This window comes from Salvelinus fontinalis, chromosome 25 (genome assembly GCF_029448725.1).
Source record: "Salvelinus fontinalis isolate EN_2023a chromosome 25, ASM2944872v1, whole genome shotgun sequence".
NCBI classification, from domain to species: domain Eukaryota; kingdom Metazoa; phylum Chordata; class Actinopteri; order Salmoniformes; family Salmonidae; genus Salvelinus; species Salvelinus fontinalis.
The window spans coordinates 1,113,553-1,137,757 of NC_074689.1; the positions used below are offsets into that span (position 1 = coordinate 1,113,553).

The following is a 24,205-nucleotide window of genomic DNA, read 5'->3' on the forward strand; positions in this document are numbered from 1 at the left end:
AGTCATTTTGTCACGAGGTTTCAAACTTCCGTAAATTCACTGATGCAAAGATAGCGGAGCATTCCATCGGCCCGCACGACATCATAAATATGGACGAGGTTCCTCTGACGTTTGACCTGCCTCTCACTCGGACTGTCAACAGGAAAGGCGAATCATCCATCACGCTGAAAACAACTGGGCATGAAAAAACGCACTTCACCTGTGTCCTGAGCTGCACGGCATCGGGAGAAAAGCTTCCACCGATGTTGATTTTCAAACGCATGACGATGCCAAAGGAAAAATTCCCGACGGGAATTGTTGTGAAAGTCAACAAGAAAGGATGGATGACGGAAAGCCTAATGCATGAATGGCATACGGAGTGTTACGGCAAGCGACCGGGAGGATTCTTTCACAAGAACAAGGCATTGCTCGTGTTGGACAGCATGAGGGCCCACATAACAGATTCTGTGAAAGAAGCCATCAAGAGGACAAACTCAATTCCAGCTGTGATTCCTGGGGGCACAACAAAGTATTTGCAGCCACTCGACATCAGTGTAAATCGTGCATTTAAGGTGGCGCTCCGTGTTCAGTGGGAGGCTTGGATGACAAGTGGGGAGAAATCCTTCACTAAAACGGGCCGCATGCGAAGAGCAACTTATGGTCAAGTCTGCCAGTGGGTCCTGACAGCGTGGAGCATTGTCAAAAGATCCACTATCATCAACGGGTTTCGAAAGGCTGGACTGCTGCGTGTTGAAGAGGGCAGCATGAGCTCAGCGGGGAATTTGCCTCCGGATGAAAGTGACGAGAGCGACAATGAAAACAATCCAACATCGGATGAAGCAATTCTGAGGCTATTCAACTCCGACACCGAAGGAGATGACTTCAGTGGTTTCAGTGCACCGGAGGAGGAAGATAGTGACCAATGACTTTCTTGGTAGGCTACTGTTTACTGCTATTTTTTTAATTTTTGTTACAAGCCGTGTTTCGCTAAAGCCTAGGTATTTATTTTTGTTACAAGCCGTGTTTCATTTAAAAGCCTATTTATTCTTGTTACAAGCCGTGTTTCGTTTAAAGGCTGTGTAAAGTTTATTTGTTTCAATGTACCGGTAGGCACCTGCGGCTTATAGACACGTGCGGCTTATTTATGTACAAAATACATATATTTTTTTTAATTCAGTGGGTGCGGCTTATATTCAGGTGCGCTTAATAGTCCAGCAATTACGGTAGACTGTCCTTTGGTCTGATGAGTCCAAATTTGAGATTTTTGGTTCCAACCACAGTTTATTTGCGAGAGGCAGTAGGTGAACGGATTATCTCCGCATGTGTGGTTCCCACCATGAAGAATGGAGGAGGAGGTGTGATTGTGTGGGGGTGCTTTGCTGGTGACACTGTGATTTATTTAGAATTCAAGGCACACTTAACCAGCATGGATACCACAGCATTCTGCAGCGATACACCATCCCATCTGGTTTGCGCTTAGTCCCACTATCATTTGTTTTTCAACAGGACAATGACCCAAAACACACCTCCAGTCTGTGTAAGGGCTATTTGACCAAGAAGGAGAGTGATGGAGCATCAGATGACCTGGCCTCCACAATCACCTGACCTCAACCCAATTGAGACGGTGTGGGATGAGTTGGAGTGCAGAGTGAAGGAAGAGCAGCCAACAAGTGCTCAGCATATGTGGGAACTCCTTCAAGACTGTTGGAAAAGCTTTCCTCATGAAGCTGATTGAGAAAATGTTGAGCGTGCAAAGGGTGTCTACTTAGAAACATCTGAAATATATTTGGATTTAACACTTTTTGGGGGTTGCTAAATGATTCCATTGTTATTTCATAGTTTTGATGTCTTGACTATTATTCTACAATGTAGAAAATAGTTAAAGAAAAACCGTTGAATGAGTAGGTGTCCAAACTTTTGACTGGTACAGTATATATTTGCTTCTGCTTGACTAAAAACAATCTCAGGCTACCAACAGCCTATCTACCAAACAATCAACCAGTGGAAAAAATGGGGTCAGCCCTGGTATGGATTATTGATTGAGAACACACTAAGTAGCTTATAGGCGAACTTGATATTGCGCTGAGTGGAGAATCGGAGATGAGGTGCGGATTCAGGCACACATCGATTATATAGCCTAATTAGCAACTCATTCTAAAACACTGAGAAATATTGAAATGTCATCGAGTACAAATGACACCTTCCCCTGGATGAGATTTAAAAAATACTAAACCCTCCCCTTGACTGAAATTGAAAAAGCATTATGTACATTTCGATCCATCCCTTATTGAAATGCATTATTTTTCTCTTCACTATGAAACAGGCCATCATGGCGCTCCAGTCAGAGAAGCACTTGAAGACCATTGATGAGGAGGCGGCGTTACAGCTGGACCATAATGACAAGTCTCTGTTCGTCTTCAGTAACTTCTCCACCCCAGCCTTCCACCACTGTAAAAAGGTCTGTCTCAAGACGCACACATTCCCAAACCTGGCTTCTACTTAATCCTATTAAGTCGCAACATGTTAACAGTACTGTCAGCATTCCGCAATGAAGTGTACTGAAAACTGGTTTGTGTCCCTTTGTCTCTTTGTGTAGCTGGGCTGTCGAGTGGTGAGTCCACTAGTGGTGCACTTCTGCCTGCAGCACCAGCGCTGTGTGCCCAAAGCAGAGCAACCCGTCTACAACATGGCCATGGCTGATATCACTATCTCCTGCACCAGTCTGGGCAAGGAGGCTAGGGTAAGTCAATTGCTGTCCACTCTACTCTACTTGACTCAGCAACAATGATGCTAAGTGTTTTTCATACCAATGATCCACATCAACAGCCTTACAGGGGAACTCTTGAAAATAGAACCAGAGTGTAATTTTATGCTGAGCAGTGTGAGTCTCTCGCAGTCGTGCTTCTTAAGCCCAGGTTACATTCAAATGAACAGGAGCTTCTCACGCCCGGCAAAAGTTGTCCAGTGTAGCAGGTCTGTTAGTGACTGTCTGTCTACCTTCAGGCTGATGTGATGGATCTGGTGCAGCTGATGGGAGGGATGGTCTACCGGGACCTCAACGTGTCCGTCACTCACCTGGTCGCCGGGGAGGTTGGCAGCAAGAAGTACCTGGTGGCCGCCAGCCTGGGGAAGCCCATCGTACTGCCCACCTGGGTCAAAACCTGCTGGGAGAAATCACAGGACAGGTAATAGGGCTTTTTATGCCTTTCTCATTTTGCCAGACACACTTAATGAAAAGCAACTGAGTATACAAAACATTAAGAACATGACATAGTTTGACCTTCTAGGGAGTTTTTCCTAGCCACCGTGCTTCTACACCTGCATTACTAGCTGTTTGGGGTTTTAGGCTGGGTTTCTGTACAGCACGTCGAGATATTAGCTGATGTACGAAGGGCTATATAAAATAAAATTGATTGATTGATTGATTGACCAGATGAATATTACCTCCAAATGACACAACGACTAGGTTCCAGTTTAACAACGTTTACTTCACCGTATCTCCACGGTACAAAGTTTCCATTACTCTCAGGATCGGCCCTACAGAGCGCCGTAATAACAGAAGTATAGGGATACTTTAAACATGAACTTAACAATCTCCCACTTTTCTTTAAAGACAATTAAAGCATCAACAAATAATGAAATATCAAAGTATTATTCAAGTCCCCATTACAAATGGGTCATGTGACAATGGCACCATTACTGATAGCCTTTAGGAGCACAAGTGCGAATGCTAATTTCTTTTGTCAGTCAGCTTGCAGTTCTTTTGTGGCCGACCACAGAATCCGCTGGATTCTCTGTGCCTGAATAAGTTCCTTGATGCTGCTAACCTCAAGACGAAGTCTTTTCTCTGTGACAGTCTTGGTTGACTTGACAGCATCAACTAGGGAGTAGTTGTCAGTGACACATTACAGGTACAATTTGCTGTTTTGCCTCAACAGTGGTAAGCTCTGAGAACAGAGTTACCAGAAAGATGAAGTCATCAACATGACAGGCAAGTACTCCAGTCACATTGCAGTCTTGATCAAGCCAATAGAAGACGGCAGGATCCACTTGTGACATTTTGCCAACTGTACTCAGCATTGTTGCCTTGACTTTGTTGTACCAGTAGAGTGATGCATCTGTGAGGCCATACACACACTTTCTTAGTTTCTACAGTGTTCCTTCGCCCTTAGCTTCAGGCAGAGGTTGGATGTGAATGTCCCTTGACAGCTCTGTAACCTGCAGAAATGCATATTTGATGAAGTTTAAAAAAATCTGGCAGATCACGGTCAGCCTTTATTGAGACGCATTTTTGTCCACTGTTTTTAAGTACATTTCAAGTACATCATCTTTTGAATGTCATTCTGTTTTTCTCTATTGTCCATTGGTTCAATTCATCAATTATCTACAAGTGACAGGTCAGCTGACCCTTTTGTACCAGAAAGGGCAGCTGGTTCAGAGTACTCCAAGTTGTACCAGTTGTACCAGTTCTGGTGTGTAGAAGACCACTTCCTCTGTCCATGTATTTAACAGATTGTAACAACCATTTTATCTTAACAAGTGGCTGTTATTTTTCTCATTTGAACACTCAACAGTATTACCTGTGTCATGGTTGAAGGTCACTGCTCCATTTCCTGTGTCAGTTTCACTGTCCATATCATTGGATGCGACATCTGGTAGGTTTGTGTCTGTTAATGTGTCCTTTTTGTCGTTTTCGGTAGGAGGCTGATTCTCAGCAACAGCCCGTCCCAACTTTTTGATCATTTACTTTCCGCAATCTTGTGTGATGCACCCGGACAATCGTGCCTCACAAATGTCACCAAATCATTGTGGACAATGACGACTCCCGGTCCTTTCCACTCTTGACTGTCAACTCGTTTGTAGTACACTTTGTTTCCTGTCTCGTACTTCTCATCTGTGGGACAAAGCGGTTTACGCAGAGCCCTGCGAATTCTCCCATAACACTGCTTCAGTGAAGACTTTCTCGCTGCATGTAGTGCTGAAAGGTGCTGTCCCACCCATGCGCTCACACTGGTCCCTTCTAGTGCTGGTGGCTTGTCAACTAGTACAGAGGAAAGATTAGAGTTCTACCCAAACATAAGCTGGTATGGGCTATAGTCATGAACATTGTGCATTGAGTTCTTTGCCATCAGCGCCCAATCTAGGGCTGTTTTCCAGGCTTGACTTTGAGCATGATCTTTTTGAGTGTTTGATTATGTCTATCCAGAAGCCCATTGCTCCATGGATTGTACGTAGCAGGCCTTTACTTCCATGTTGAATTTCTCTTCTTTAATTATTATTGAATTCTCCTCCATTGTCACTGTACAATTTCTGGGGCGGGCCATGCACACTTATCCAAATCAAGTTTATTTTATATAGCCCTTCGTACATCAGCTAATATCTCGAAGTGCTGTACAGAAACCCAGCCTAAAACCCCAAACAGCAAGCAATGCAGGTGTAGAAGCACGGTGGCTAGGAAAAACTTCATCCAGGAATGAATGAAGTCCTTGACGATGTCACTGGGTTTCTTTGTATTCACAATGCTTCCAGCACTGATGTGTGCGAAGTGGTTGATTTATGTGAATATACCACACACATGATCCTAGCTCATGTAGATCTACAGCCACTGTTTCATAGTACTTGGAAGCCAGTGGCAAACCAACAGCTGATCTGGGCTTAGGTTTGCTGTATTTCTGGCATGTCTTACAACTGCTCACTATTTGCCGTAGAATGCAAATACTCTCATCATTATTCCCAGAACTGCCGAGTAATTTCTGAAGTCTGTTGAGTTGATTACATTTTTACAGGGACAGTGCACATTAACTTCTCTGCGATATGTGGGACGCTAACGTCCCACTTGGCCAAAAGCCAGTAAAAATGCAGAGCGCCAAATTCAAATAAATTACTATAAAAATCAAACTTTCATGAAATCACACATGAAAGACACAATTAAAGCTACACTTGTTGTGAATCCAGCCAACATGTCTGATTTCAAAAAGGATTTACGGCGAAAGCACACCTTGCGATTAAGTTAAGTCAGTACATAGCCACAGAAAAACACAGCCATTTTTCCAGACAAAGAGAGGAGTAACAAAAAGCAGAAATAGAGATAAAATGAATCACTAACCTTTGATGATCTTCATCAGATGACACTCATAGGACTTCACGTTACACAATACATGTATGTTTTGTTCGGTAAAGTTCATATATATCCAAAAATCTGAGTTTTGGCGGGACGCTACTGTCTCACTTGGCCAAAAGCCAGAGAAAATGGAGAGCGACATTCAAATAAATTACTATAAAAATCAAACTTTCATTAAAGCTACACTGGTTGTGAATCCAGCCAACATGTCAGACTTCAAATAGCCTTTTTGGCGAAAGCAAACGATGCTATTATCTGAGTTAGCACCATAGTAAACAAAGGGAGAAGCATATTTCAACCCTGCAGGCGCGACACAAAACGCAGAAATAAAAATATAATTCATGCCTTACCTTTGACGAGCTTCTGTTGTTGGCACTCCAATATGTCCCATAAACATCACAAATGGTCCTTTTGTTTGATTTAATTCCGTCGATATATATCCAAAATGTCGCGCTTGATCCAGAAAAACACTGGTTCCAAGTTGTGAAACGTGACTACAAAATATCTCAAAAGTTACCTGTAAACTTTGCCAAAACAATTCAAACTTCTTTTGTAATACAACTTTAGGTATTTTTTTACGTAAATTATTGATAAAATTGAAGATGGGATGATCTGTGTTCAATACAGGATTAAAACAAACTGTAGCTAGCTTTCTGGTCATGCGCCTCTGACAAACAGGACACTTCGAGTGACCCTCGTTCAAGATGGCCGTACTTCTTCATTACACAAAGGATAAACCCTCAACCAATTTCTAAAGACTGTTGACATCCAGTGGAAGCGGTAGGAACTGCAAGAAGGTCAATTAGAAATCTGTATTCCCGATGAAAATCCATTGAAAGAGAGTGACCTCAAAGAAAAAATAATATCTGAATGGTTTGTCTTTGGGGTTTCGCCTGCTAAATAAGTTATGTTATACTCACAGACATGATTCAAACAGTTTTAGAAACTTCAGAGTGTTTTCTATCCAAATCTAATATAATAATATGCATATCTTATCTTCTGGGGATGAGTAGCTGGCAGTTGAATTTGGGTATGCTTTCATCCAAAAGTGAAAATGCTGCCCCCTATCCTAGAGAAGTTAATCAACGTTTCAGTAAAAGTGCTGGTTTTAGCCAACCTGCTAATTTTCAACCGTAGTCCCTGGGCAGGTTATTAAAAACAATTACAATATTAACAATCATTGAGCAGTGAGCACACGCAGAGCAACATAGGACAAGCAAGACATAGCATACAGACAGAGTAATATAGGACAAGCAAGACGTAGCATACAGACAGAGCAACATAGAACAAAAAGCAGCAAGACAAAATTCATAAAAGCAACAGTGTTTCCACACCTCACAAGCTACAGACAACATGGAAAGCGGCAATACACAGCTAGGGATTATGTTAACAAATCTGATTGAACTTTAGCCATGTCTTCATGCATTTTGTGAAAGTGTGATATGTGGTGCAGTTATGTGTGTCTGATGGCAGTGTATTTCAGACATGGGAAGCTCTCACAGAGAAAGCGGATTTACTAAAGTTGCTTTTCCTTAAGGGAACTATACAATCACCTCTCATGGCAGACCTTGTGGATCTGCTGCCATATGTTTGGGTTTTCTGTTTAACAAAAATACTGAGTGGAGGGGGAGCCAGGCCATTTAGCATCTTGAATACAAGACATGTGTTGGTGTATTGCACAAGATTTTCCCAACTCAGGAGCTCATGCTTTCTGAGGATGTAACAGTGATGATGGCTATTGGGCTTCCTATCAAGCACTTTGAGAGCATGTTTGTAGACCGACTGAATAGGTTTTAATGTTGTACAGCAAGCTTGGGCCCAACTAGTCAAGCAGTATGTTAAGTGGGGGAGTATCATAGATTTGAAGTACAGTTTTGCTACCTCTGTAGTCAAACAATTTCGTATAAATCGGAAATTAGCTAGGTTCAATTTGGTTTTTTGATTACCTTTTTCACATGCTTTTTAAAAGAGAGGTTGGAATCAAGTATGATGCCAAGGTACTTGAAATCAGATACCACCTGGAGCTTCACCCCTGACACATAGACATCTGGCTCAGTAGCATCTGTTGCCCTGTTTGTGAAGAACATGCAAACAGTTTTTTTCACATTGAGATGCAAACACGAGTCACTGAGCCACTTTGTAACCTGGACCATTACAGTAGTGAGTTCTTGTGCAGCTTGTTGTTTGCTCTTTGCGTGCACATATATCACTGTATCATCTGCATACATTTGAACTTCAGACCCAGTACAGACAGAAGGCAGATCATTAATGTACAGGCTGAACAGGAGTGGGCGACAGCTCATTGCTCACTCTGACACACTGAGTTCTGCCTTCAAGGCATGATTTCATCCAACATGTCCAAACTGTTTGACATTTAAACAATACTTTGTTTTTCCTCTTTGGTCATGTTGTCTGTGTCTGTCAGAATCTTATTTTCACATGGACTTTGTGTGATGTCTCGTGATATGAGGTATTAAGTTCAAGGGTCACTGGTTGTTTAATCACTGCCTTGTCATTTTCAATGTCTAGTACAGCCCCTGCCTTCTTGAGGGAAGCCTTGCTTGAAACAGGGACCACCTCTGTTTCATTGTGACACTTAGTCTGACCAATTTTTGCTCATATCTTGACTCGGTGGAATGGATGACTCTCCCATCTCCAAATTTGAAAGCTCTGTTGCTTGGTGTGTCAATCATATTTTGTACTACTTTCATATTTAGTTCACTGGCATAGCTATCAAGCCATTTTGCAACACACACTGTGCGTGTACACGCAGCATCAATCAGATCCATAAATACACAATCTTACCAGATCCACAGATGACGCAATCTCAATCCTACTCCACACTGCCCTTTCCCACCTGGACAAAAGGAACACCTATGTGAGAATGCTGTTCATTCACTAAGGCGCAGCGTTCAACATCATAGTGCCCACAAAGCTCATCACTAAGCTAAGGACCCTTGGACTAAACACCTCCCTCTGCAACTGGATCCTTGGCTTCCTGACGGGCTGCCCCCAGGTGGTAAGGGTAGGCAACAACATATCTGCCACGCTGATTCTCAACACGGGGGGGGGGCCTCAGGGGTGCGTGCTCAGTCCCCTCCTCTACTTCCTGTTCACCCATGACTGCGTGGCCAAGCACAACTCCAACACCATCATTGTTTGCTAATGACACAACACTGGTGGTCCTGATCACCGACAACAATGAGACAGCCTATAGGGAGGAGGTCAGAGACCTGGCCATGTGGTGCCAGGACAGCAATCTCTCCCTCAATGTGAGCAAGACAAAGGAGATGATCGTGGACTACAGGAAAGGGCAGGCCGAACACGCCCCCATTAACATTGACGGGGCTGAAGTGGAGCGGGTCGAGAGTTTTACGTTTCTTGGTGTCCACATCACCAACGAACTATCATGGTTCAATCACACCAAGACAGTTATGAAGAGGGCTCTACAACACCTTCTCCCCCTCAGGAGAATGAAAAGATGTTGCATTGGTCCTCAGATCCTCAAAAAGTTCTAAAGCTGTACCATCGAGAGCATCCTGACCGATTGCATCACCGCCTGGTATGGCAACTGCTCGGCATCTGACCGTAAGGCGCTACAGAGGGTAGTGCATTCGGCCCAGTACATCACTGGGCCAAGCTTCCTAACATCCAGGACCTATATACTAGGCGGTGTCAGAGGAAGGCCCAAAAAATTGTCAGACTCCAGTCACTCAAGTCATAGACTGTTCTCTCTGCTACGGCATGTCAAGCGGTACCGGAGCGCCATGTCGTCGTCCCCCTCCCTTTGTTTTTACACTGCTGTTTTATTATCTATGCATAGTCAGTTTACAAATTATCTCGACTAACCTGTACCCCAGCACATTGGCTCGGTACCAGTACCCCCTGTATATAGCCTCGTTATTGTTATGTAGTTTTTTTTTTAACTTAGGTTTATTTAGTAAATATCACGATAAGGTTGAATTCGGGGCATGTGACAAATAAAATGTGATTAGTTTTTGGATTTGAAAAGATCTCAAGCATCCAACTATAAAGATCTCAGAGGCAGATTAGTTTGAAAACAGTGTAATGGTACACTGCTCTATCTCTGTGCTTACATTTTCCTCAGTTTAACTTGTTTGTTTTAATTATGACAATCTTTAATAACCCAATGGTGAGTGCTTTGACAAATTTTGATCTTTTCATACCTGGCCAGTGGATTTGTGCCAGGCAATGGCACCCTTCTCTGGTTGTCTTGAGAACGTGACTTGTTGGCACATTTTCTCTGCTGCTCAGTGTAGTATACCTCGTCACTTTATTGATGCAAAAGTCAACACAGTACAAGCAGTCTTTGCCAGCTGTTTCACCGTACCATCCAGACGGGCAGTATCTAACAACTTGAAAGCTAACACTGCATCCTGGAGAACCATGTCTTACTTGCATATCCTATTGTACCTCTGTTCAAAATCAACTATGTTGGCCATCATTGCAACCAAAATGTCTCTAGTAACTCTGTCAAAGTTTGAATATGCCTTGTTAATCTTCTTTAACAAACACAGAATCCAGTGCTCTGATCAGTTTCCATACCGTCATCCCTGTTCAAATCTTCCGCAGATATTTACAGTGCTGTATCACCCTCTCTTCGAGCGACATTAATAGTGTGCTTGCGTTTTCTCGTCCAGATTGGTAACCCGTGTCCAGATTTCAAGTATATTTTTCCAACTTTCATACTACCTCGTCAACGCGAGGTGGCACATTGTAGTTATTAGCCATCCTCTGCTACCAATGTTAACTCCAAATGATACAACGACTAGGTTTCAGTATGACACGGTTTACTTCACTGAATCTACACTCGGGCCCGGTCCAACAGAGGGGAACTTCTACACAGGCACACTAATAACACAGGGAGAGCACTGTAATAACAGAAGTATAGGGATACTTAAAACATGAACTTAACATTGAATGAAAGCTATGATCCCTTATGGATGTTAAATCCACTTCAATCAGATGAAGGGGAGGTGTTACGCTCATCGTTGGAAGGAGTAGACCAAGGTGCAGCGTGGTAGGCGTACATCTTTCTTTTATTGATGACACCGAAAAAACAACAAATACGAAACGCACAGTTCTGTAGGGCTGGAAAGCAACAGTACAAAAACAAAATCCCACAAACTAAGGTGGAAAAAAGGCTGCCTAAGTATGATCCCCAATCAGAGACAACGATAGACAGCTGCCTCTGATTGGGAACCATACCCAGCCAACAAAGAAAAAGAAAACATAGATTGCCCACCCTAGTCACACCCTGACCTAACCAAATAGAGAATTAAAAGGATCTCTAAGGTAAAGGCGTGACAGTACCCACCCCCCAAAGGTGCGGACTCCGGCCGCAAACCTGAACCTATAGGGGAGGGTCCGGGTGGGCATCTACCTTCGGTGGAGGCTCCGGTGCGGGATGCAGACCCCGCTCCGCTCGTGGCTCCGCCAACTTCGGTGGCACCTCTGGTGCGGAGATCGTCGCCGGAAGCCCCGGACCGTGAATCATCGGCGGAGGAATCGAACCGTGGATCGTCGCCGGGGACGCTGGACCTTAGATCGTCGCCGGACCGTAGATCGTCGCCGGAAGCTCCGGACCGGGAACCGTCGCCGGAGGCTCTGGACTGCTCTTAAGAGACGGCCCTTTGTCTTTGGCCACGTGACTAAGTTACACAAAGATCAGAATGAAAAAACACTAGCTTCTTCTTACATGATGGAAATGTACAGGTTTAAGGCTTATACAGCGCATGTTCATAACAGAGTTTGTCATTTTCCCCACCATAGTATTATGAATGATCAACCACCCAAAGGACATTCAGCCAATTCAGCCAAGCATTGGAGTCAACATGGGCCAGCATCTCTGTGGAACGCTTGTTGAATCCATGCTGAAGCATTGCAGTTCTTGACACACTCAAACCAGTGCGTCTGGTTCCTACCATACCCCATTCAAAGGCACTTAAATATTTTGTCTTGCCCATTCACCCTGTGAATGGCAGCCATACACAATCCATGTCTCAATTGTCTCGATGATTAAAAATCCTTCTTTACCCTGTCTCCTCCCCTTCATCTAAACTGATTGAAGTGAATTTAACATCCATAAGGGATCATAGCTTCATGTTTGAACTATTCCTATACTTCTGTTATTACGGTGCTCTCACTCTGTTATTAGTGTGCCTGTGCAGAAGTTCTACACTGATTGAAGTGGATTTAACTGGTGACATCAATAAGGAATCATAGCTTTCACCTGGTCCTGGAAAGAGCATGTTCCTTATTTCCTTATTTTGTACGCTCTGTGTAGATGCTCCATGTAGCTGTACTTGTATTTTAGACATGTTAACTGCCATAAATGAAACCCATCTCTTCATCCCCCTATCCCTGTTTCTCCTTCCCCCTCAGCCTGTTCAGACACACTGACCTGCCCATAGAGGACTATGTGTGCCCTGTGCTCCGCGGCTGCACCGTCTGTGTCACAGGCCTCTCCACAGTGGAGCGTAAGGAGGTACAGAGGCTCTGCCAGCAGCACGGTGCCAGCTACACAGGACAGCTCAAGATGAACGAGTGCACCCACCTCATTGTCAGCAAACCCTCTGGTCGGTCAAACTTACCATACCTTTATTGTCCAACTTATCTTATCTACTTAACTTAGTTATCTGTCCCTCATACCATCATGGCCACCTAATCATCCCCAGCTTCCAATTGGCTCATTCACCCCCGCCCCTGCCCTGAAACTATTCCCCAGGTTGTTGCTGTAAATGAGAATGTGTTTTCAGTCAACTTACCTGGTAAAATAAGGGTTTCCGAATCAGGTCGGCGCACACCGCAAATACAAAAAAAAAAAAAAAGAAGTGATAAATCCAGCTTTAGCCATGCATCAAACATGCAAAAATGATTAAGGACAGTATTACATTTTCATGAAAATATGCTTCAGCCCTGTCCTTCTGATGCCCTTTCATGTAACAAATTTAGGTCTTAAAGAGTTTCTGGATCTCCCTTATTGCCACCCAGTTTCTATCACTTTCACTTATCCTTCTCTATGTCTGCAGGTCAAAAGTACGAGTATGCACAGAAGTGGAATGTCTTCTGTGTGTCTCTGCACTGGCTGTTTGACAGCATCGAGAAGGGCTTCTGCCAGGACGAGAGCCGCTACACCTCCACCCCCACCGTCACCGGCAAGAAGAAAGAGGGTGAGGCGCCAGGCTCAAGGTTTATTGTTACAGTTTTCAGCGTTAATTCAGAAGTTCATGACTCTTACGCGTCCGCCATCGCACGCATGTTGATTTTTGTCCCCCCCATACCAGAAGCGATCAGGACACGCGGGTTGAAATATCAAGGTTGTTTATGTTGTCTTCCTTCAGAGTTTCTGTTGGGGTTGAGTCACATTTCTGTGAACACCAGCATGACAGTGGATGACACGGCGATGACCAATGCCACGGTCAGCCGTCTGGACACTCCAGATCCCATTGATGCTCTGGACATCACAGTTTGCCCCACAGACGACCTGCTGGATGGCTGCAAGGTCAGTAGAAGTTCCTCTTAACGCTTCATCTTGATATGAGCCACTCGATATAGATCCTATAATTTTCTATTAGACGATACAATAATTATCTTAAATAATCTATTTATTCTGAGCCACTCTACGGAATAACTACAGGCTACTTTCCTCACTGAGGCCTTCAGTTGCAAGAGACACATGATTGCTCTTATAGAAATGTGCTAACCAGAAGTTCAGTTCACTTACAGACAACATGACATATAGAGCCATATACATTATGGTTCCTTATTCCTTATGGTTGCTTATTGTGAAGCGTCTTTGGGTTTTAGAAAACAACACAAGTTGAATTTCCCGTCTTCCCCTGTAGCTGTACCTGTGTGGGCTGCCAGGGAAGCGGCTGGAGAAGCTGCGTCGGCTGATCAACATAGCCGGGGGCCTGCGCTTAAATCAGCCCAGCAAGGACCTCACCCACGTGGTCATGGGAGACCAAGACGAAGACACCAAAACCTTCCTGGCCAAAGCCACACACAGGTCAGTCAGGACCATAGAGCTGTCACAACAGCGCACCTACAAGACCACTGGCTGCTATTAGACACATACAGCCATTGCCATATCCATAGTGTATTACGCTTAGGTTAATAATGATGATGATATATTTATTTTATATAGCGCTTTTCATTACAAGTAGACTCTTAAAGTCGGTTAAACAAATTGTCATTAGGCTTTGTCATTAAACCGTTATTCATTCAAGTACTTATATTGATGCAGAAATGCAATATTGGACCCAAACCCTGTAGTTAGGAAATCCGGAAAACCAAGAAAATAATTTATGAAGAGTATTGTGTGATCCCATCTTTCTGATCTCTCCTCCAGGCCTCATGTGGTGACTGTGCAGTGGCTGCTGGACAGCTTCTCCAGAGGCAGCCTGCTCCCCGAGGGGGACTACCATCACCTGGCCTGTCTGCCTCCCGCCCCTGCAGCTATGGCCATGCCTGCCCCCCGCACCTCCGCCTCCCACCCCTCTTCCACCTCCTCAGCCGCCCCCCCTGCTACCCCCCGACACAAGAAGGCCGAGGAGGACATGCTATCTCAGTACATGGATGATGACCAGAGAGTGGGTAAGGGAGGGGCTCCTCTGTGTATACTCAGTGTAGCAGCAAGACGACAACTCAAAAGTCACATAACAATCATGTGTAGCCTCATTGGCGTTTTTATGGCGTTTTAGAGCCAATTGCGAAGAATATTAACATATTCACATTGCCCAATATTGTATCATCACTCTATAATTTCTCTTGTTGACATACACTACATATTATTATCTTGACTGAAGGTATCATATTCCACCATAATCTCCTCGTAACTTCCTCTTTCTATACGCCATTTTTCACCTCCAACCCCAGTGGAGATGCCTCCTCCAGCTGACAGTAACAGCCACAGAAGGCAGAGTGCTGCAGCGCCAGAGCCTTGGTTCTCAGCCCCAGACCAGTCTACTACTGCAGACGGGGATGGGGCCGGTGCTGACACCACCCTGCAGGAGGCCAGCGAGGCGGGCCTGTTTGCGGGAAAACGCTTCCTCCTGTTGGGCTTCGGGGCTGAGGTGGAGGCCCAGCATTCCATGCTGGTGACGGAGAACTGTGGGAAGGTGCTGGTGGGGCACACGCGGGTGGTGGTTGACTACACTGTGGTGCCCCTGTTTGGCTGTGAGGTTGAGGCCACTGTGGATGAGGTGGTCACTGATACCTGGCTGGTAAGAGGCGATTTTTACGAACATTATGGCTTCATGTTTTTGGTTGTCTGTTTCTGGTGTGGTATTAGTGGGTTCTTTAGGCCAGGTGTGCGAGTATCAAATGTGTGTGCGAGTCTTCATTAAGCCATATTGCGTGAGCATTAATCAATGTGTTATTGTGTAGGCAATGTGTGTGGAGCAGCAGTGTATGTTAGAGCTGGGCTCCCACGCCCTTTTCAGCCCTGTGCCAGTGATAGAGGGCTGCTCCCCGCTCAGAGACTGTGTCCTCTCAGTCAGCCAGTTTACTGGGGCAGAGAGGGAGTCCCTGGTAGAGCTAGCCAAACACCTGGGAGCCAGGTAACCACCTTGCTACCACACACACACACACACACACACACACACACACACACACACACACACACACACACACACTTACTTGTAGAAAAGACTTGATGGGGACATGTCAAGGACATGCGTTGTAGGAATGCCACTTTCCAGAAGTCCCAGAAATTGATGAAAAATCAGGCATGTTCAACTATGGTTTGTTAAAGGCCCAGTGCAGTGAAACGTGATTTTCCTGTGTTTCATATACAGTATATTTCCACACTATAAGGTTGGAATAATATTTTGAAAATGATGGTAATGCCCTTTTAGTGTAAGAGCTAAAATAACATTTCAGCCTGTTGTGTGGGATGGTTTTGACCTTCCATGATGACATCACCATGCAGGAGATGTGTTAATAGACCAATAAGAGCGTTCCAAACCTCTCTGCCAATAACAGCAAATGTTCCGTTTTCCTTTCCCCACTCTCCCAACTCAGACCACTTCCAGACACTCCTAGACCACTTCCACACTTAATATTCAATAACGCAATAACCTAGCTGTCAAATGAGCTTTAGAGGCAACAAGATGCACAGTCACTTTATGTGACTGTGTACAGGCATTAGATTTTGGGGGAAATTAATAAGCCCTGTTGTAGAAAAGGGGCTCATGATGACACAATACGCTTGGAAAGTGGAGAGGTCATAGAACGTCAAAAAGTAAATATTGCTAGAGACACCTTGCAGTTTTGGAGACAGCATTGCGTTAGCTAGCAAAGTGGTTTGCAGTGGCTAATTAACAGTAAATAAGATGAGTGTTTCAACCCACTGTTGGCCAAGATGATTAGCTAGCCAGCTAATGGTCAGCCCTTGGTCATTGTTGTCACCATGGCAACAGCAACCACCAATTAATCCATATTCAACATGGCAGCTGGATGCTACTTTCTTAGCTGTGACAGAGGGAAGCACACACACAAATATAGATAGATGGATAGTACCAGTCAAAAGTTTGGACACACCTAATTCAAGGGTTTTTCGTAATTTGAACTATTTTCTATATTGTAGAATAATAGTGAAGACATCAAAACTATGAAATACCACATATGGAATCATGTAGTAACCAAAAAGTGTTAAACAAATTGAGATTCTTCAAAGTAGCCACCGATTGCCTTGACAGCTTTGCAAACTCCCAACCGGGCTGTCATGTGCCTTTTACTGAGCAGTGGCTTCCGTCTGACCACTCTACCATAAAGGCCTGATTGGTGGAGTGCTGCAGAGATGGTTGTCCTTCTGGAAGTTTCTCCTAACTCCACAGACGCACTCCGGAGCTCTGTCAGAGTGACCATCGGGTTCTTGGTCACCTCCCTGACCAAAGCCCTTCTCCCCAGGTTACTCAGTTTGGCTAGGTGGCCAGCTCTAGGAAGAGTCTTGGTGGTTCTAAACTTCTTCCATTTAGAATGATTGAGGCCACTGTGTTCTTGGGGACCTTCAATACTGCAGAAAGGTTTTGGTACCCTTCCCCAGATCTGTGCCTTGACACAATCCTGTCTCAGACCTCTACAGACAATTCCTTCGACCTCATGGCTTGGTTATTGCTCTGACATGCACTGTCAACTGTGGGACCTTATATTGACAGGTGTGTGGCTTTCCAAATCATGTCCAATCAATTGAATTTACCACAGGTGGACTCCAATCAAGTTGTAGAAACATCTCAAGGATGATCAATGGAAACAGGATTCACCTGAGCTCAATTTCGAGTCTCATAGCGAAGGGTCTGAATACTGTAAATAAGGAATTTGAGTTTATTTATAATACATTTGCAAAAAATGTATAATGCATTTCTAAAAACCTGTTTTTGCTTTGCCATTATGGGGTTGTGTGTGTAGATTGCTGTGTTTTTTTATATTTATTTAATACATTTTAGAATAAGGCTGTAACGTAACAAAATGTCAAAAGTCAAGGGGTCTGAATACTTTCTGAATGCACTGTGTGGCATATTTGTGCATACTTTCATCTTACCAGCTTTGCTCCTTTCCTTTCCATCTATCCATCCTCCCTACAGTGTCCAGGACTACTTTGTGCGCATGGTCAACCAAAGGAACGGCATGCTGGCCAGTACCCACCTAGTGCTGCAGAGCCCCGAGGGCACCAAGTACCAGGCGGCCCAGAAGTGGGGGCTGCCTGCCGTCACCCTGCGCTGGGTGCTGGAGTCTGCCAGGACGGGCCGGAGGGCAGAGGAGGGGCACTTCCTGGTGGACTTGCCTCCTTCTCCAGGTCAGTCTGCCTTGCAATTAATTTAATTGAAAACCATATTTCCATTTTTCAAAACTTGCAACAGCAGTGGGGGACGAATAACATTTAAGCAACAGTTTTTGTTAGGCTGTTGCAACCTTAACATTTTGTTTGATAGAGGATGAGTTTTGTACAAACAGAGTATGCTCTATTGTATGTGATAGATTTCATCTGAATCAGTTTATTTCCTTAGAGAGAGAAGAGGAGAGTTTTGTGGGGGGCCCCCAGAAGCATTCCATGCTCCCCCCCCTGTCCCGTATCAAGTCCCCAGAGATCCCCTTGCTGGGCCCCCAGAGGGGGGCGGCAGTCACCCCCCTGGACATGGGCCGCTTCCATAGTAAGGTGTTCCGCTCCGTGCTGGAACAAGGCCTGCCAGAGAAGGACTGTACCACTCTGAGAGGCCAGGAGGGGGGCAGGAAAGCAGGGGGGCAGAAAGACTCCCCGGCGCTGCAGTTGGACACTCCCTCCCGCTTCCTTTGCCGAGACCAGCTCTTCAGACCCACCTTCAACGTCAAGGTTAAACTCACGTGTCTGTATTTCGAGAGAATGTAGTGCAATTTATAGAAAATAGGGTGCAGAAATGCTAATTGACTGAATAGTGTTGAGCATTATATTATAACACACTTTGAAAGTATGTGTTTGTATATGACATTCCAGGATGCGTTAGCGGCGTTGGACACGCCAGGGGGCAGGACTCAGCAGGGTCAGGCCACGACCCCGCTGTCAGAGGTCATCAGGAGGAACCTGAAGGTGGCCCTGGCCAACAGCACCCACAGACACACCCCTGACCTCCAGGCTCACACAGCTAGCCCCCAGCTTAGCAAGGAGACACACAGAGAGGTACAGTTACCGTGTTCTTTTCCTTACTGTTGCATAGTCACTTTATCCCTACCTATATGTAACCCTGCACATCAATTCAGTACTGGTCTCCCGTGTATATAGCCAAGATATCGTTGCTCATTATGTATTTATTCCTCGTTATTATTAGTATTTTTTTTCTCTCTGCATTGTTGGGAAGGGCCCTTAAGTAAGCATTTCACTGTTTGTCTACACCTGTTGTTTACAAATCATGTGACAAATCCAATTTGAGTATAGTACAGTACAATACACACTACAGCCTTCACAGCCAAGTACATGCACTCACTAGCCCATTAACAGTTTCTTATCTGTCAGTGGTGTATCTTTGTGTGCGTGCTTGTAGGTGGAGGAGCAGGAGGCTGCTCCCCTGGCTGGCATGATGATCTGCGTAAGTAAGAAACTGAGCAAGAAGCAGGGAGAGCTCAATGCCATCGCTGCCTCACTAGGAGCTGACTTCAGGTACTCAACAATACATCTAGCTCTCAACTATGTCTAGAATGTTACGAATGCCAGTAACAGCACTTGCGATGTAATGATGCATGTCCCTCTATAATCCAATACTATGCGTGTGTGTTCTAGGTGGTCGTGTGACGACACGGTGACTCACTACATCTATCAGGGTCGTGTGGGGGACAACACGCGGGAGTACAGGGCTGTGAAGGAGAGAGGGGTGCATGTGGTGTCCCAGCACTGGCTGCAGGCGGTACGGATGGTTTCCAGTACACGCATACACACACATAGTTATGGGACATGTACAAAAGGGTACATGTGTCAGTACACACACATACTACATAAAGTAAACGACAGGCAGGCTCCGTTCTTATCAGACTGAAAACAGTCACAACAGTGTTGCGGTTGTTTGTGTAAAAGTGTGTGTGTGCGATATTGAAAATCTTTTCTGTTGTCTCTCCAGTGTGCTGAGGTTCAGAGGCACGTGTCTGAGTCGCTCTACCCGTTCACCTACAACCCCAAAATGAGCCTGAACCTCAGCCAGGTGCCTCCTGACAGTAGCCAGAGGTCTCCCCCTGCCACCCGTACCTCACAACTTGGAGAGCTCACTGAGGCCCAAAAGAACAAGGTATGTTTGTCCTGAGAAGAAACAGTTCATCCCTAGACCTGCTCAAATGAAAATGGTGCATTGAGGAGGACTGTCACTTAAAACGCCACACATTATAACCAGAATTTCTTTTTTATGTAAAGAAAACTGCTTCAGCATGCATTGGCCCACTTGGTTGTTCTCCATCGCCCAAAAATGATTTATTATGTACAAGAATGGTTGTTTAAGATATACAGTTGAAGTCAGAAGTTTACATACACTTAGGTTGGAGTCATTAAAACTTGTTTTTCAACCACTTCACAAATTTCTTGTTAACAAACTATAGTTTTGGCAAGTCTGTAAGGACATCTACTTTGTGCATTTTCCAGTCATTTTCCAACAATTGTTTACAGACAGATTATTTCACTTATAATTCACTGTATAACAATTCCAGTGGGTCAGAGGTTTACATACACTAAGTTGATTGTGCCTTTAAACAGCTTGGAAAATTCCCGAAATCATTTGAGTCAATTGGAGGTGTACCTGTGGATGCATTTCAAGGCCTACCTTCAAACTCGGTGCCTCTTTGCTTGACATCATGGGAAAATCAAAAGAAATCAGCGAAGACCTCTGGTTCATCCTTGGGAGCAATTTCCAAACGCCTGATAGTACCACGTTCATCTGTACAAACAATAGTACTCAAGTATAAACACCATGGGACCACGCAACCGTCATACTGCTCAGGAAGGAGACGCGTTCTGTCTCCTAGAGATGAACGTACTTTGGTGCAAAAGGTGCAAATCAATCCCAGAACAACAGCAAAAGACATGAAGATGCTGGAGGAAACAGGTGCAAAGTATCTATATCCACAGTAAAACGTGTCCTATATCGACATAACCTGAAAGGCCGCTCAGAAAGGAAGAAGCCACTGCTCCAAAAGCCAGACTATGGTTTGCAACTGCACATGTGGACAAAGATCGTACTTTTTGGAGTAATGTCCTCTTGTCTGATGAAACAAAAATAGAACTGTTTGGCCATAATGACCATTGTTATGTTTGGAGGAAAAAGGGGTAGGATTGCAAGCCAAAGAACACCATCCCAACCATGAAGCACAGGGGTGGCAGCATCATGTTGTGGGGGTGCTTTTCTGCAGCAGGGACTGGTGCACTTTATGTGGATATATTGACGCAACATCTCAAGACATCAGTCAGGAAGTTAAAGCTTGTTTGCAAATGGGTCTTCCAAATGGACAATGATCCCAAGCATACTTCCAAAGTTGTGGCAAAATGGCTTAAGGACAACAAAGTCAAGGTATTGGAGTGGCCATCACAAAGCCCTGACCTCAATCCTATAGAGAATTTCTGGGCAGAACTGAAAAAGTGTTTGCGAGCAAGGAGGCCTACAAACCTGACTCAGTTACACCAGCTATGTCAGGAGGAATGGGCCAACATTCACCCAACGTATTGTGGGAAGCTTGTGGAAGGCTAGCCGAAACATTTGACCCAGGTTAATCAATTTAAAGGCAATGCTACCAAATACTAATTGAGTGTATGTAAACTTCTGACGCACTGGGAATGTGATGAAAGAAATAAAAGCTGAAATCAGTCATTCGCTCTTCAATTATTCTGACATTTCACATTCTTAAAATGAGGTGGTGATCCAAACTGACCTAAGACAGGAAATTGTTACTGGGATTAAATGTCAGGAATTGTGAAAAACTGAGTTTAAATGTATTTGACTAAGGTGTATGTTAACTTCCGACTTGAACTGTAGGTCGAACAACCTCTCTCACCCTCTTTCCCTCAGCCTGAAGACAATGCAGTGGAAGACGCCACTATTTCCCACCGCATCAATGAAGGAGAGACTGACACAGAGCAGGGCCAGGACAATACAGAGAGGAGAGGTGAGCTCTTATACACTGATGTAACACTGATCTGCCCTACTGTGCCTTAGCTCAAGTGCATTGTATTGAAACATTCCAGGTCCATACTTACAAACTCTTGCTTAGACCACAGGTTTAAGTATTTTAGAAAACAATGCTAGCTGTTAGCTTTTGCCATGCTAGCTGTTAGCTAATGGACAAAATTGGAAGGGAAAGTTTTTTTGCAGCTTAACAAAAGTCTTTGCTTATCTGTTTCACGCACATCCATGTGCTCTTACGGAAAAAGATTTAGGACCGTTATACAAAATTAGGGCTCTGAAAACAATTGAAATAATTGTGATTAACCGCATTCAATTCTGTAGTAAATCACGATCAATCAGTTTTTGTTTTTTTTTTGCTCAAATTTGGTGCAAAATAAAGATTTTTCCATTTAAAAAAAAATAAGGATTCTGTTGAGTTATAGACATGTAGGGACTGAAATGTTTTTAATGGCTTATTCACCATAAACAAGTTAATACAATAAACAAGTCCTGGAACTTATTCATGCTCCCTCATACATTCTCTCTCTGTCTCCCACACGCACACACAGTTCAAGCTTCAGCCATTCCAAATGATTGTTCTCCCAATTACTGATTAGATGGCTGGCTATAAGAAAAAAAATAACTGTCTCTATGGATGCAAAGAGCATAAACTTGTCCAGCAATGTCATGAATTCCACAGAACATAAACCTGTGATCATACACTTCAGTCGTCCTCCTATTTATTTTCACTGAGTCAGTTGCAAAGACAAACAAGCCTGTTGACATTTTCAGATGGTAAAGCTGCTCTTTTTTTTTTGTACGATATGCACAGAGATTGAAAACAACCTCTCACAAGGTACTGATGTAGCAGGCATTGCCAGGTACCTTCGTGCAATGCAGGCCAGTCTGGTGTGTGCCCCTGCATGCTGTGACCACCACTGTAGTGGACAGTCCTCCATGTTGATGCTGGGCTTTGCTTTGTAATGCTCCACACATTTCTCAATGGGCTCTTCTTCTTCATCAGAGTAAGACTCAGAAGAACTCAACAAGAGGGCAGCTTCCTTCTTTGGTGGCTCTGACTCTGTTGCTGTATCAGGTTGCTGTGCAGGCCTCTTTTCCTTCAGAAAGTTGCTGACCGAAACCCACACCTCTCAGGTCTGGGAAGGATCTTTAGGTTTTCATCCATGTGAGGTTGGTGTTTTCCTTGCGTTTCTCCAGGTCTGTTGTGAATGTCAGCTTGAATCTTACCATGTAGGAAGGGTTATCATCTGAGCTCTCCATCACCCCAAGGAGATGACACAAAGCAGGCAACACCACTGAGCAGGGAAATGTACTTCTCTCCTCTCAGAAGTACCTGCAGTGAAAGATAGTTCAAAATCACTTCAGTTAATTTTGAGACTTGTTATACACACTCTATCTCTCATATGCTTTACACTCTCTCACACACACGCTTTACACTCTCTCTCTCACACTTTACTCTCTCTCTCACACCCACACACTTTACACACTCGCTCTTTCTCTCACACACACACACACACACAAACACAATCTTATTATAACACCAATAGTGAGAGTATTAGTGTAAAGGCTCCAGTAGTGCCTCCAGCTTCTGCAGCTTCTCCAGTTTAGCTGTGGTTGGCATGGTGATGTTAGTTTTCTGTTGTGCCAGAGCATCTCAGTGGTTGTTGGTTTCTGTGGACACGGTTTACCATTTCCAGAGTGGAATTCCATCTTGTTTTGACATTTTGTGCGAGTGACTCCTTTAGGCCATTTGCAACTTGCTGTCCGAGCTCTGTAGCGTTTGGTGGGCTGTGTTTGAAATGGCCATTTGGCTAGGGCATTGTCAAAACCGCTGTTCTGTAGGGACACTGTGATGGACCTTAGACTATACCCTAAGCAAAATGGGATGTTAATTGCTTAATTAACTCTGGAACCACAACTGTGTGGAAGCACCTGCTTTCAATATACTTTGTATCCCTGTTTTACTCAAGTGTTTCCATTATTTTAGGAGTTACCTGTGTATATGATTGTTAACCCTTTACACCAGGGGTGTCAAACTCATTCCACGGAGGGCCTAGTGTCTGCAGGTTTTTGGTTTTTCCTTTCAATAAAGCCCTAGACAACCAGGTGTGGGGAGTTCCTAACTAATTAGTGATGTTAATTCATCAATCAAGTGTAAGGGAGGAGCGAAAACCCGCAGACACTCGGCCCCCCGTGGAATGAGTTTGACACCTGTGCTTTACACTCATACTCGGGTTGAAAATTGGATATTTGGACACGGATAAGCGGCTAAATTGGAAGGTTGTGGCGGTACAGTAACATGCTACACATGACGTCAGAGCTCTGCGCTTCAGCCGTTCTGAACTTGAGCACATCACGCGACAAGAAGTTGCCCCATCCCTCCTGATGAGACGTTGAGGGTTATAGTAAATACCGCGTTGATGTCATACAAGCAAGCCAAACACAAACA

General features: G+C 44.4%; 1 protein-coding gene across 1 annotated transcript in view; it reads left to right on the forward strand.

Moving 5' to 3' along the window:
- Positions 1-24,205, forward strand: part of LOC129822724 (DNA topoisomerase 2-binding protein 1-A-like) — a 42,383-nt gene that overhangs the window by 6,913 nt on the left and 11,265 nt on the right. The window contains exons 3-19 of the mRNA XM_055881062.1: positions 2,303-2,437; positions 2,576-2,719; positions 2,983-3,164; positions 12,506-12,699; positions 13,153-13,293; positions 13,465-13,625; positions 13,969-14,132; positions 14,475-14,719; positions 15,002-15,348; positions 15,512-15,684; positions 17,710-17,921; positions 18,133-18,455; positions 18,597-18,779; positions 19,141-19,256; positions 19,377-19,500; positions 19,711-19,875; positions 21,640-21,736. Of these exons, the coding sequence (XP_055737037.1) occupies positions 2,303-2,437; positions 2,576-2,719; positions 2,983-3,164; positions 12,506-12,699; positions 13,153-13,293; positions 13,465-13,625; positions 13,969-14,132; positions 14,475-14,719; positions 15,002-15,348; positions 15,512-15,684; positions 17,710-17,921; positions 18,133-18,455; positions 18,597-18,779; positions 19,141-19,256; positions 19,377-19,500; positions 19,711-19,875; positions 21,640-21,736 (3,106 nt within the window). The remainder of the gene's footprint in view (positions 1-2,302; positions 2,438-2,575; positions 2,720-2,982; positions 3,165-12,505; positions 12,700-13,152; positions 13,294-13,464; positions 13,626-13,968; positions 14,133-14,474; positions 14,720-15,001; positions 15,349-15,511; positions 15,685-17,709; positions 17,922-18,132; positions 18,456-18,596; positions 18,780-19,140; positions 19,257-19,376; positions 19,501-19,710; positions 19,876-21,639; positions 21,737-24,205) is intronic.